The 14,218-nt window shown below is 40.8% G+C and overlaps 1 protein-coding gene across 2 annotated transcripts in view; it reads left to right on the forward strand.

Moving 5' to 3' along the window:
* LOC118210034 (NACHT, LRR and PYD domains-containing protein 3-like) overlaps nucleotides 1–14,218 on the forward strand; it is a 181,297-nt gene that overhangs the window by 57,009 nt on the left and 110,070 nt on the right. The window contains exons 1-6 of one of the 2 annotated variants that reach the window (XM_035385855.1): nucleotides 6,928–7,183; nucleotides 11,324–11,469; nucleotides 11,624–11,734; nucleotides 12,463–12,573; nucleotides 13,007–13,117; nucleotides 14,125–14,194. The exons of the other annotated variant lie outside the window; for it this stretch is intronic. Of the exons in view, the coding sequence (XP_035241746.1) occupies nucleotides 11,411–11,469; nucleotides 11,624–11,734; nucleotides 12,463–12,573; nucleotides 13,007–13,117; nucleotides 14,125–14,194 (462 nt within the window). The 5' untranslated portion in view covers nucleotides 6,928–7,183; nucleotides 11,324–11,410. Of the gene's footprint in view, nucleotides 1–6,927; nucleotides 7,184–11,323; nucleotides 11,470–11,623; nucleotides 11,735–12,462; nucleotides 12,574–13,006; nucleotides 13,118–14,124; nucleotides 14,195–14,218 lie in introns of those variants that run through there. 2 annotated transcript variants of the gene reach the window in all.

Consider the following 14,218-nt stretch of genomic DNA (forward strand, 5'->3'; position numbering starts at 1 on the left):
TGAGCTGCATTCCATCCTCTCTGTTGCTCTTCATCGCTCTTCGCCCTCATCGCCACGGTAACTGAGAATGTGGAGACTGGGACAAGGCCGCAGGCCTAGGCAGAAGTGACCAGGAGTGCATACAGAAATACAGAAACATACACTTCCCTTCACTACGTTAAGATGCCAAGCAGCTGTACACTGCAGAACACAGTCTGAAGTGTATTAATCACTGCAGGTTTCCCACTGAATCTACAGGAACTGAGGCAGAGCAGTGAAAGAATTGGCAGTGATTCACTATGTGCACTCATATAGGCATGAAAACTGTTTTTTTTTTACCAATCAAATATTTTATTATTTGCAAAAGATTTTAGTTTACAGTCAGATCTACAGCAATTTATTAAGACATGAGAACACCTGTGGAGCTCTTGAAAATAAAAAGAATAGTAGTTCCTCTAAACAACCACTAGATGGTAGTGGAAGTTCAATTTCACGCTATTTGTTTCATGGGCGCTTCCTAGTTTGAACCGTAATCTCATGTTTGGGCTGTGGCAAACATAATAGAATTTGCATAACAAATACACAAGCAGCAATAATGATTTGGTAAATGGACTGCATATATATAGCGCTTTAATCCAAAGCGCTTTACAATTGATGCCTCTCATTCACCAGAGCAGTTAGGCGATAGGTGTTTTGCTCAGGGACACTTCGACACGCCCAGGGCAGGGATCGACCCGGTAACTTTCCGACTGCCAGACAACCGCTCTTACCTCCTGAGCTACGTCGCCTATTTTGCAGAGTTTTGAGAGCTAGCCTTGCAATAGCTTGTCAATAAAATGGATTACACAAGCTTTCTCTGATCAGCATAAAGTTTGGGTTTTTGTGCATTACTGCTGCACTACGAGTGTCATCAAATTGTTGTTGTTGTAGACATCATAAATGGTTGCATGTTCACTTTTGAGCAAGAACATGGACACTGATTCTTATTCTGAAGGGGCCCATTATGTTGTGTAAAATTATAGATTCTGTGTTGGCTTTTAAACATCTGTGGACAGGCTTGTGTAATTCTTTCTTTATTAGTAGTATATGGACACAGTGACCCAGTACCCAGAGGAAAACAGCACAAACACAGGAACATGCTAGCTCCATGCAGAGAGGACGCGAACCTGGCACTCGAACCCGGCTTTTTTTTTTAATTGTCACACAGATTGTTTTGCCGTGTGTGATTTCAGGATTACACATTTTGCCCAAAATTGAATTCAAGAGCACCCGTGTTCTTACTTCTCTCTAGGGAGCCACGAATAAACACTAATGTGCGTAAAACCAGATCCAAAGACAAGCCTCACTGTGAAACATTGGGCTTCAGTCACTGCAAGACTTACGCCTACTTGAACCAGTAAAGAAGCAGTCTCGCATAGCCAGACCTATCTCCACACTTCGTTTCAGCGCAGCAGAAAGGTCTGGCTCAGGGCTCAAGCCATTATCATTCCGGTAGAGACAAAAAAAAAACGCTATGGCTTGTTTGTATTTCTTTAAACCAATCACAATCGTCTTGGGCGGCGCTAAGCCCAGGATGCATCGGCGGAGCCCGTGAAAACGGTAACACACAGATAGCGGAAGGGGAGGGAGGCCGGGTGCTGTGATCTGTTGAGCGGTGTGGTGTTTTGGTGGAGCGAAGTTCAAACAGTTTATGGCTTTTGTTTTGTTTTTTCTTTTGACTGTTAGGTGCGAACACTTCTGAAAGGATTAGGATTTAGAGAAGGACGAGCACATCCCGGCTTGGGATTTCTTTTAGCTGGTTAGCTGCAAATCAACGTCAACCTTAATGCGGAGTCGACGGGCAACAGTTTAAAATAAAACTTGTCTCTGGAAGGGTGCATTGTGCTACGCTGGTTTTGTTTTTGTCTGTTTTTTGTTTGTTTTTTTACTTAGTTTGGCTTTATTTTGAGTGATTAAACGATATTGACTTTGTTTTGCGGACGTCGGGACGTGTTAGCAATAGGTTTGGGTGTCGGGGGAAGCATTTTGTAGGAATATCGACCGACGGTCTGCATAGGTCCGGAACGGTATTCCTGCACTGCTCCTCCTTACAATCCCTGACAGGATGGCGGGGAGGGAGACGGATGGTGACAGCATGGAGGAAGGTGAGAGGGGGGCGAGTGAGTGGCAGGTGGTGAGTAGGAACAGAGGCATGAAGGAAAGTAGAAGTAAAAGAGAGAGAAAAGAGGATGGAGCTAGCTCAGGTGGAACGGATAGTGAGGGGAGCGAGAGGGAGAAGGATGACCCGAAGGCACGAGTGATAAATATATAACCCGTTGTATATAAGTGGAATAAACCCCTCCGGGCTGTCCCGGTTATTAGAAAATAATGTAGGCTACTTCGGTGGTAGCATGGGGTTACAGAAGAAATCATATGACAGATGGACCGACGACAACGTCAGTGGGCTAATGTGCCTAATCTTCGCGGTACTTTAGACCCCGGTGGAAACGCAGACAACCATTGGCTGAAGGAACCTTTTAGTTCCTGGTAAAGTAGTTCCTGGGACTGAAAGTTCCGGGTAATTTTGGTGGAAACGCGGCTATAGTGGTGAGATTGAGGGAGAGGGGGGAGTAAAGAAAGTCGATCCGCTGAAGCTAACTAAAACTATTAGAGGACAGAGTGGAGAAGTGAAGTATGCAAGAGTTTTGGGAGATGGAAACTTGCTTATAGGATGTGACAATGAAGGTCAGATGGAGAAGGCAAAGAAAATGAGTAGTGTTGGAAAAGCTAAAGTAGCCAAAGTAGTAAGAGTGGGGGAGCAGAGGGGTGGTGGGTGCAAGGGGGTAATTTCTGGATTACCTCTTGTAGTTAGCTTGAAGCAACTGGTAGAGAACTTGAGGGTGCGGAATAGGTTAGTTAAAAGTGCTAAAAGAATGACAAGGGGGGTGGAGAAAGAAGAAACTGAGACCGTTTTGATTGAGTTTGAAACAAAGGTTCTCCCAAAGGAATTATACTTTGGATTTGTGAGATACAGAGTTAGAGAGTTCATACCAAAGCCAATGAGGTGTTTTAACTGCCAGGAATTTGGGCATGTGGCTAAGGTGTGCAAAGGGAAGAGAAGGTGTGCTAGATGTGGTGGGGACCATGAGTATGGGAAGTGTGGAGAGGGAGTGAAACCAAAATGTTGTAACTGTGGAGGGAATCATAGTGTGGCTTATTGGGGTTGTGAAGTGTTGAGAAGAGAGGTGGAGGTGCAGGAGATAAGGAGGAAGGAAAAAGTCTCATTTGCTGAGGCAGTTAAGATGGCAGGACAGGAAAAAAGGAATAAGGAGGGAGGATGTAGCAAAGAACAAGCGGTAGCAAAAGAAAAGCAAGATAAGAAGAGTGCATGAATGGAGAAGAAGAAATTGGTGACTTTCATAGCAGGAGTGATAAATGCAATGGCTGAGATAAAATCTAAAACAGAAAGGATTCAGGTTATTGTCAAAGCAGCAGTACACCACTTGGATATGATAGGTTTAAAATGGGAAGAAGTAAGGGATGAACTCAGTGTACAGTCAAGTCAAGAAACGGCATGTGTGGGTTGATTGTACTAATAATTTAAATTCTTCAGTGGAATGCGAGAAGCCTGGTTGCTAATGGGCAAGATTTCAAGCAGTTTTTAGCCAGTAGGAGAGAAAAACCAGACATTGTGTGTATTCAAGAGTCCTGGTTAAAGTCTAACTTGGATTTTGTTTTATATGGTTATGTGGCAGTGAGGCGAGATAGGACAGAGGGGGGAGGAGGAGGATGTGTCACTTTTGTAAAGCAAGGCATCCCTTACAGAGTAATAGGTATAGGTAATGAGCAAGAGTATGTGGTAGTAAAAGTGTGGGCAGAAAGGAAAGAGTTAGTGATTGTGAATTACTATAATCCGTGCAAAAGGCTAGAGTTAAGCAAGCTTGAGGAGATAGAAGGGCAGAATGGTAGTAGCACGGTTTGGTGTGGTGATTTTAATGGACATAACGCATTATGGGGGAGTGACAGAACAGATGCTAATGGTCAGGTGATAGAAGAGTTGTTAGATGAAAAAAACTTAGTATGTTTAAATGATGGCAGTAGTACAAGAACAGATGTTAATTCAGGGAGAGAGGCTGTGCTTGATCTTACACTTGTGTCAAACAACATAGCAGCAGTGTGTGATTGGACAGTGTACCAAGAAGGTACTATAGGGAGTGATCATTACCCAGTCTGGTGTAAGATAAATATTTCTGTCTCATTGACCATAGAGAACACAGGTGGGAAATGGATCCTTGGGAAAGCTGATTGGGAGAAATTTCTGGAAGGAAGTGATAGATATTTAAGTCAGGTTAATGATAGAATGGACATAGAGTCACTTGACAGCAAAATAAAACAAGGCATAATGACAGCTGCATTCAAATCCATTCCTAAAAGTAAAGGTAATGTGAAGAAGAAAGTGGTACCATGGTGGGATGATAAGTGCAAGGAAGCAGTGAGAAATAGAAATAAAGTGTTTAAACTAGTCAAAAGAACTCATAATTTTCAACATATGATTCAGTACAAGCAGGCCCAGGCAGTAGTAAGGAGGATAATAAGACAGACAAAAAGGACACATTGGAGAAAGTACTGTGGTACAATTGGAAACACAACTCAGGTGGGAGAAGTATGGGGGATGATAAAAAAGATGGGAATGGGACAGGAGGGAGTGGAGTTATCCGGCTCTGACCGATGGAGATGAGACTGCAGTAACAAATAAGGAAAAGGCAGAGTTATTGGCAAATACGTTTGTTAGGGTACATAGCTCCAATAATTTATCAGTAGAAGGAAGAAGAGGCAAAGAGAAAACAAAGTCTGAAAATATGGAGGCTTTATGCAGAAAGGATAGTAATGATGATGGACAAAATGTACCTTTCAGCATGGGAGAATTAAAAAGGGCACTAGATAAAACGGGAAAGACAGCACCGGGCAAAGATGAGATATGTTATAGCATGTTAAAACATCTGAGTGTAGGAAGTCTGGGGAAATTGTTGTCTCTGTATAATAAAGTGTGGGAAGAGGGGAGAATGCCAAGGAGCTGGAAGGAGGCGATAATTATTCCAATAAGGAAACCTGGAAAAGACGCCAGCAGGCCTGGAAACTATAGACTAATTGCCTTGACATCTCACATTTGTAAGTTAATGGAAGGTATGATAAATGAGAGGTTAATGTATTTTTTGGAAAAAGGAGGTATGGTGGCATCATATCAAAGTGGATTCAGGAGAGAAAGGAATACTATGGATCCAATGTTGTGTCTGGAGAATGAAATAAGGAAAGCACAAGTAAATAAAGAGAGTGATTGCAGTGTTTTTTGATGTTGAGAAAGTGTATGATATGCTATGGAGAGAGGGACTTCTAATCAAACTGCACGTAATGGGAGTCGGAGGGAAAATATTTAATTGGGTTATGGACTTTTTAGACGGAAGGACTATTCAGGTGAAGATAGGGTCAGAGTTATCAACCAAATATATTGTGGAAAACGGGACACCTCAGGGAAGTGTAGTAAGTCCAACTTTATTTTCCATCATGATAAATTACATATTTATGAATATCCCTATGGATATGGGGAAGTCATTGTTTGCAGATGACGGGGCTTTGTGGAAAAGAGGGAGAAATGTTGAACAGATAGTGAAGAAAATGCAAGATGGAATTAATCAAGTTGAAAAGTGGGGAACAAAGTGGGGAGTTAAATTTTCAGTTGAAAAAACAAAATCTATACTCTTTACAAGAAAGAAACTCAGGGAATGCAATTTGAAATTGTATGGAAATAATTTAGAGAAAGTTGTGAGTTTTTGTTTTTTGGGAGTATATTTTGATATGAGGTTAACATGGAGGGAGCATATTAGATATGTTGTTAGTAGATGTAAAAAAAAGTGATAAATGTCATGAGGTGTCTTGCAGGATTGGAGTGGGGAGCTGATATAGCATCTCTGAAATATATTTATGTAGCCTTAATTAGATCAAGATTAGACTATGGAAGTATCGTATATGGATCAGCAGCAAAATCTGTGCTGGCGGACCTAGATGTTATACAAGCTCGGGCTTTACGAGTGTGTTTAGGAGCAGTTAAAACTTCCCCAGTGTGTGCACTCCAAGTGGAAGCAGGTGAAATGCCACTAGGTTGCATTGGAAACAGCTGGTGGCTAACTACTGGGTTAATCTAAGGGGGCATGGAGATAGTCATCCAACAAAAAGGGTCAAAGGATCCGCAGACAGATGCGACAGGGGCTGCAGTTGCTGTGCCTAGTTACCAAGTGGGAATTAGCAAGAGAACATCGGATTGTTTAAGTGTGTATGCTGTTGAATTGTTTGCCATATTGATGGCATTAGAATGGGCTGAACGGGATAGGGTTAACTAAATAGTAATATGTAGTGATTCTGTGTCGGCCATTGCAAGTATTAAGACAGGTACAGCCAGAAATCACCAGGATCTGCTGTATGAAATCTTGTTTGCCAATTCAAGAGTGGTTAGGCAAGGGGAAAATGTTACATTCATGTGGGTCCCAGCACATTCAGATATCCTGGGAAACGAGAGAGCAGATATGTTGGCAAAAGAAGCAGTCAAAAAGGGAAGTGTTGAAATCAATATCAAGTTATCAAAATCAGAGTAGGCAGTGTAAGAAAGAGGGGAGGAAACAGAAGAGAGGAGGTTGTAATATCAAGATTAAGAATAGGACACAGCAATTTACGCAGCACGCTTCATCTTATAGGTAAACATCCAACCGGTCTTTGTGAAATCTGTCAGGTACCAGAAACTGTAGAACACGTTATCATTAACTGCAATAAATATAGGTCGGAAAGGAAGGATATGATGGAGGAGATGGGAAGATTGGGGATAACAGGAGCAGGATTGAGGAATGTACTGGAGTGTGGTGCTAGTGGGCAGGGGAGGAGATGTTTTATGTTTTTTTTATGTTTTAAGAAGAAGAAGAAGAAGAAGTAGAAGAAGTAGAGAAGAAGAACGGTAACACGCAAATAGCGGAAGGGGAGGAGAATTCCGACTGAAATAGTTGGCCAATGGCGGGCTTATACCCACAGTCTGGGTCCTGTGAGTCAGACTAGTAAAGAAGTAAAAAAAAAAAAAAAAAAAGAAGTCGAAAGTGAAACTGTTTCAAACTCAAACGTCATTTAAAAGACGGAGGACAAAGAGGATGCAATAAAAAGGAATTAAATTCGTTAAAAGAACTGAGTAAGTAGTCTGTTGTAGATTGGGATGGGGAGAATAGAAGCTAGATGAGAAGGGGTGCTTGGAGGAATAGGAATCTGTAGCTATGATCTCAGTAACGCTTAATTTAGTGAAATAAAACACAATAAAATGGCGCCCGAGGAGTATGCTTTTTTCAAACTCCTCATTTGGGACCACAAACAAACAAAAAAAATGCATTTTTAAAAGTTTAACGTTTATTTTAGCATTTATTTGGTATTTTATGATCATTTTACCTATTTGGATATGACGGGTGTCACAGGTCTGTCGTCAGCTACATTATGAGACCTGCTAGGCCTACTGTAACAAAAACAGACCGAACATTTTAACTGTGCGGATTGAGAAGTCAAAATGTTATTTTTGCTCTGTATTCACACAGTTTGGATTAAGACAAATTAACTTGATGTCTGCCATGTTAAAGTAGTTAATTCACGTATGGAGCTTTCATAGTTGGTCTTCTATTATTTGAAACGAGACATTAGCTTCCGTAGGCTATAAAAGAGCATGCTAAAAAGATGCTTAAAGGATATTTATTTGCTATCCAACTCTGTCTAGTTTCAATTCACAAAGACCTAGTGGCCATGTCCTTATCAAATTAATTCTGTCCTATTGAATTCGTACAAGTTTCATGATAATAAATTCAGCAACTACTTTAATAGTAAACTGAGGTTATAGTTGCATTAAGAATTTCTTGTGTGAACCACAAGATTGCAGCATGTAGCTGTGCATGTAGGTCTACTCAAAACGACGAAAGGAGTACCATGGTGATTTTCACACTTTCTCTGTTTTATGTGCTATTTGCACAAGAGGCATTGAAGAAACACAATGAGCAAAGTATTAAATATGTCCGTTCTGTATTTTTGGAGAAATATGCGTTTTAAATTCATCGTCCCATTTTCAACCGGTTGAGAAAGTTGTCATTTTTCTACGTCACGAATACAGTAACCACTCCTATTTCCACGCCCCGTAAAGAAATCTGACAGGACACACTGTCCTGCTGTTCAGACAATGCAAATATTTGACTAACGTTAGGTTCACTTAAATTAGAGTTCCTTTAGATTATTTCTGGTTATATGCATTTAGCTAGCTAGCTAACGTTAGCTAGCTAGGAGGTTTGCTTTCATAAGGCAATGTTATCGATAACGTTAGCTTGCTAGTTCGCTTTTATGAGGACGTTATAGTTGTGCTTTTATCTTAACTTGGCTAGCTAGATAGCAAAAATTGTAACTGGGTACAAGTCAACGTCCTTACCTTAGCTATCTATCGATACTTGATATACTACTAAGCTAGCTAGCTTGTGAATATTCATTCTCCCAAAGAGAGCGCGTATCATGGGGGTAGCTATGGTAACGGGGAACGGTCTGTCAATCATAGCTAACTGACAGTTCTCATTACCACGCCCAGACGGTTCGGGTGAATTTTTATAGTGGGAAATTTAGGCTTAGAAAAATACGTTTTAAAGTACATTGAAATGACTGAAGAATAAAAAAATTATGCACATTTGTTTTGTTGTTGCCTGAAGACAACTGGGAAGTGTCACGTTCAACCACCATGGTACTCCTTTAAAGCCACACGTCAGACCGCATTTACGTTTTGCCTGAGTTGGATTGAAGTTGAAATTGAAATACAACATAAATTGTACTGCAGCGATTTCGACTCGAATTACAACTACTTAAAAACGGAGAATACATGATAAAATTACTTTTATGAGATAAATTGGGCTTACTTAAGAATAAATAATGATTTACTTTCATGAATTATTGATTTGGGTCGTTTTTGGATGTTTTCCAAGAAGATTTCTCACGAGCATGTTCGTGTTTGTTAAATGTATGTAAGGGGGGTTGTTTCTCCAAATGTGCGGTCGAAACACTGACTGGAAGCATGGGTAGTTAACGTTGCCAAATGCTTTAAAATTTTACATGAAACGCAATAACAGGGATAATCAGTCGGCTATAAATTGTTGCTAGCATATCGTATACGCCTACAAGCAAAATACATGCATCTCAGATACTGACTTTATAGGGGTCACAATTATTGGCACCTTTAAAGATTGTTAAAAATAAAATCTAACAGAGTGAACTTTACACCAGCATGTAGATATGGGATGAAGCTGATCAACACCAGCATGTATAAAAGACATTATGCTGATCTCAGGCCAAAGGAACTGTCATGCTCTTCCATTGCTTGCTGCTTCACTGGAGTTTAAAACTGAGGCAACCTGTTTATGAAATCCATTTTTCATCAAAAGCAACAAACTCACAAATGAAGAGAAAATGTTTGTTGACCTTCAAAAATAAGGAAATGGTCAAAAATGAAACAAAGAAACATACGATTTACTACTGTGAGACCAAATATTAATCAATTTAAAACCCCTGGAGTAGAGTTAAACCTGTCCAGTAGAGGGCGCTAGTGTATCTCAGGCCCATGCTCAGTGAGGTAGGTGGTTCAGGGAGCAAAGAACAATCCAGTGGCCACAGTTGGAGAATTACAGAACTTGGCTGCATCGGGGCGTCACCAAGTTTCTATTAATTGCTACATTTAGATGCTCCAAAATTAGATGCTACCTCCATGCCAAAAGGCTATTTGGAATGGTTTCAGGAAAAATGGTTTTACTGGGAGTAATCGACAGTTTCAAGAATCTAAATTGTCTACTGTGCTCCGGAGTGATGACATTAGAGCTCTTTGGCCAAGCATAGCTGTTATTTCATTTGTGGCCTTTCTGTTAGCTTGAACTAGTCTGCCCATTCTCCTTTGATCTCTCATTAACAAGGTGTTTTTTGTCTATCACACCATTCTCTGTAAACTCTAGAGACTGTGCTGCATGAAAATCCCAGGAGGGCAGCTGTTTCTGTGATGCTGAAACCACTACGTCTGGCACCTTCCATCTGGCACAGTCAGTCATGCCACAGTCAAAGTCGCTTAGATCACACATCTTGTCCATTACAATATTTGCTCAAACAAAAAACTGAACATCTTCACTATGTCTGCATACTTTATATATTGAGTTGCAGTCACATGATTTGCTGTTTGGTGGAGTAGGGTATTTGCATTAACAAGCAGGTATACCTAATAAAGTGGCCGGTATATAATACAAAGGATATGGGTTTGGTGTTGATTTAAGGAGGTGTGTACAGAAACAAGCCACATACCTGCTGTTAAATACGGTGGGGGATCTTAATGTTATGGGGCTGTTTTGCTCCCACTGGCCCTGGGGCCCTTGTTAAGGACAATAGCATCATGAACTCTACCCAGGTACCAGGACATTTTAGCCAAAAAAACTGGTTGCCTCTGCCAGCAGACTGAAAGTCGCTAGTGGATCTTCCAGCAAAACAGTGACCTCAATCACACATTAATATTCACAAATAAATAATGAATTAACCACTTAAGCCACATTTTGCAATGGCTACAGTCTCCAGACTTGAACTATATTGGAAACCTGCAGTTTTAATTGAACAGGACAGTTCTGAAGCAGAGACCCAGAGGTATTAAAGAAGTGGATGGAGGAAGGGTCTAAGATCTCTCCCAATGTGTTCTCCAGTCCTTATTAGACATATATATATACATATATAAAAAGACTCAGTGTCATTATCCTTGCAAGGGGAGGGTGAACAAACTGCTGATAAGATAAGAAAAGATGAGATAAGACTTTATTAATCCCCAGGGGGCGATTCGGGTGTTACAGCAGCAGAGAGTGAGTACAAAAGAAGCAGAAAAAGCCAAGTTTACATAGTCTACATAGTATACATACTGTAGTATACATAATATAGTAGTAATAATAAAACAAGTAAAACATGTAAAGTAGTAATAAAATAAATAACTATTTCAGTGAACCCAGGGGTGTTAATAATTGTGACACTTAGTTTCTGGAAATAACTGTATCTGAAAAATTTTGGTTGATTCCATTGAATCGTTAATAAAAAATATTTAGGAAGTTGGACAATCAATATATAGTGACATTTATGCAATACAATCGTTCATTATCAATGGTGCAAAAACATTTGAGGTGGCTGTTTAGAACATGTTTAGGGCCCATTTCAGTTCTGGATTGCTTACTGTCAACACCGCGGCGTGTTGTATATGCGTGTCTCTGTGTGTTCAGTGTGTTCTCATTTTGTGTGTTTACAGCTTGGCTGGTTTGGGATAGAACCCACATGTGGTCTAAACTGGTCAGATGTGTTCCAGTCTCCTGAGATAGGGGGCGCTGTTTATAAAATGAGTCTCTCAGAGGAGCCAGACACCAAAGGAGGAACCCTCAGCACTAAGAGGAAGAGGTACAAGTGCATGAACCAGATATTTAATGTGCTGAGAGTTAGAGCAGCACAAAGAGGATGAGTTTATCTGGAAGCTCTGTCTTGTGCTGTGAGTTAGAGCTGCAGTAAGAGGATGAGTTTAACTGGATGTTGTGTCTCCATGTTTTGTTCACAGGGTCCAAGTAGAAACAGCAGGGTCACCTGTACCCACCTGTAAGTCTATGAAGAGTGATCATTCAATGGGTCATCCAATCGCATTCAGGGGAGAGGTCACAGGTGACCAAAGGTAATTAAAGAGGTTCAAACTGACAGTACTGTTTAATTATACTTCAATGTTACTGGCACCTTTCTGTTGTCGGAAGGTGTATTAAGACTTTCAGATCTAAGTGGGGGTTATTATTGCACATATAGCTGTAAGTTTGTGATTTATATCACATTCAGGTGTAGGTGAGGTGTATTTTTTCATATTCATTTGTGCTGTGAGTTAGAGCTGCAGTAAGAGGACGAATTTAACTGGAAGCTCTGTCTCCATGTGCTGTGAGTTAGAGCTGCAGTTAAAGGATGAGTTTAACTGGAAGCTCTGTCTCCATGTGCTGTGAGTTAGAGCTGCAGTAAGAGGATTGTCTTTTACATTTATAACTTATTGCACCTATGCCAAATATTACTCTTGACCATCCACAGTGGAATATCACACAAACACAATATATCAGCTTCTGTTCAAACGTTTTAAAAATGCTTTCAGATTTTATTTCTGGTGTGTTTGGGAGCAATGGCTCGATTTTAATCTGTGCTTGGAGGATGAGTTTAACTGGAAGCTCTGTCTCCATGTGCTGTGAGTTAGAGCTGCAGTAAGAGGATGAGTTTAACTGGAAGCTCTGTCTCCATGTGCTGTGAGTTTGAGCTGCAGTTAGAGGATGAGTTTAACTGCAAGCTCTGTCTCCATGTGCTGTGAGTTAGAGCTGCAGTAAGAGGATGAGTTTAACTGGATGTTGTGTCTCCATGTTTTGTTCACAGGGTCCAGGTAGAAAGAGCAGGGTCACCTGTACCCAGCTGTCTGTCTATGAAGAGTGATCATTCAATGGGTCATCCAATCGAATTCAGGGGAGAGTTCGCAGGTGACCAAAGGTAATTAAAGAGGTTCAAGTTGACAGTACTGTTTAATTATACTTCAATGTTACTGGCACCTTTCTGTTGTCGGTGAGTATATTAAGACTTTCAGATCTAGGTGGGGGTTATTATTGCACATATAGCTGTAGGTTTGTGATTTATATCACATTCAGGTGTAGGTGAGGTGTATTTTGTCATATTCATTTGTGCTGTGAGTTAGAGCTGCAGTAAGAGGATGAGTTTAACTGGAAGCTCTGTCTCCATGTGCTGTGAGTTAGAGCTGCAGTAAGAGGATGAGTTTAACTGGAAGCTCTGTCTCCATGTGCTGTGAGTTTGAGCTGCAGTTAGAGGATGAGTTTAACTGGAAGCTCTATCTCCATGTGCTGTGAGTTAGAGCTGCAATAAGAGGATGAGTTTAACTGGATGTTGTGTCTCCATGTTTTGTTCACAGGGTCCAGGTAGAAAGAGCAGGGTCACCTGTACCCAGCTGTCTGTCTATGAAGAGTGATCATTCAATGGGTCATCCAATCGAATTCAGGGGAGAGTTCGCAGGTGACCAAAGGTAATTAAAGAGGTTCAAGTTGACAGTACTGTTTAATTATACTTCAATGTTACTGGCACCTTTCTGTTGTCGGTGGGTGTATTAATACTTTCAGATCTAGGTGGGGGTTATTATTGCACATATAGCTGTAGGTTTGTGATTTATATCACATTCAAGTGTAGGTGAGGTGTATTTTTTCATATTCATTTGTGCTGTGAGTTAGAGCTGCAGTAAGAGGATGAGTTTAACTGGAAGCTCTGTCTCCATGTTCTGAGAGTCAGAGCTGCAGTAAGAGGATGAGTTTAACTGGAAGCTCTGTCTCCATGTGCTGTGAGTTAGAGCTGCAGTAAGAGGATGAGTTTAACTGGAAGCTCTGTCTCCATGTGCTGTGAGTTTGAGCTGCAGTAAGAGGATGAGTTTAACTGGAAGCTCTGTCTTCTTGTGCTGTGAGTTAGAGCTGCAGTAAGAGGATGAGTTTAACTGGAAGCTCTGTCTCCATGTGCTGTGAGCTAGAGCTGCAGTTAGAGGATGAGTTAACTGGAAGCTCTGTCCCAATGTGCTGAGAGTTAGAGCTGCAGTTAGAGGATTGTCTTTTACATTCATAACTTATTGCACCTATGCCAAATATTACTCTTGACCATCCACAGTGGAATATCACACAAACACAATATATCAGCTTCTGTTCAAACGTTTTAAAAATGCTTTCAGATTTTATTTCTGGTGTGTTTGGGAGTAATGGCTTGATTTTAATCTGTGCTTGGAGGATGAGTTTAACTGGAAGGTCTGTCTCCATGTGCTGTGAGTTAGAGCTGCAGTAAGAGGATGAGTTTATCTGGAAGCTCTGTCTCCATGTGCTGTGAGTTAGAGCTGCAGTAAGAGGATGAGTTTAACTGGAAGCTCTGTCTCCATGTGCTGTGAGTTAGAGCTGCAGTAAGAGGATGAGTTTAACTGGAAGCTCTGTCTCCATGTGCTGTGAGTTAGAGCTGCAGTAAGAGGATGAATTTAACTGGAAGCTGTTTTGTTTGCAGGATACTGCAGTCTCTCCAGCCCTGCTCTTTAGAAGAGACGAGTTCAGAGAGATTATCTTTCACAAGACAGGTGAGTTCTGTTTTTTTTTTCCAA

The sequence above is a fragment of the Anguilla anguilla genome, chromosome 12 (genome assembly GCF_013347855.1).
Source record: "Anguilla anguilla isolate fAngAng1 chromosome 12, fAngAng1.pri, whole genome shotgun sequence".
NCBI classification, from domain to species: Eukaryota; Metazoa; Chordata; class Actinopteri; order Anguilliformes; family Anguillidae; genus Anguilla; species Anguilla anguilla.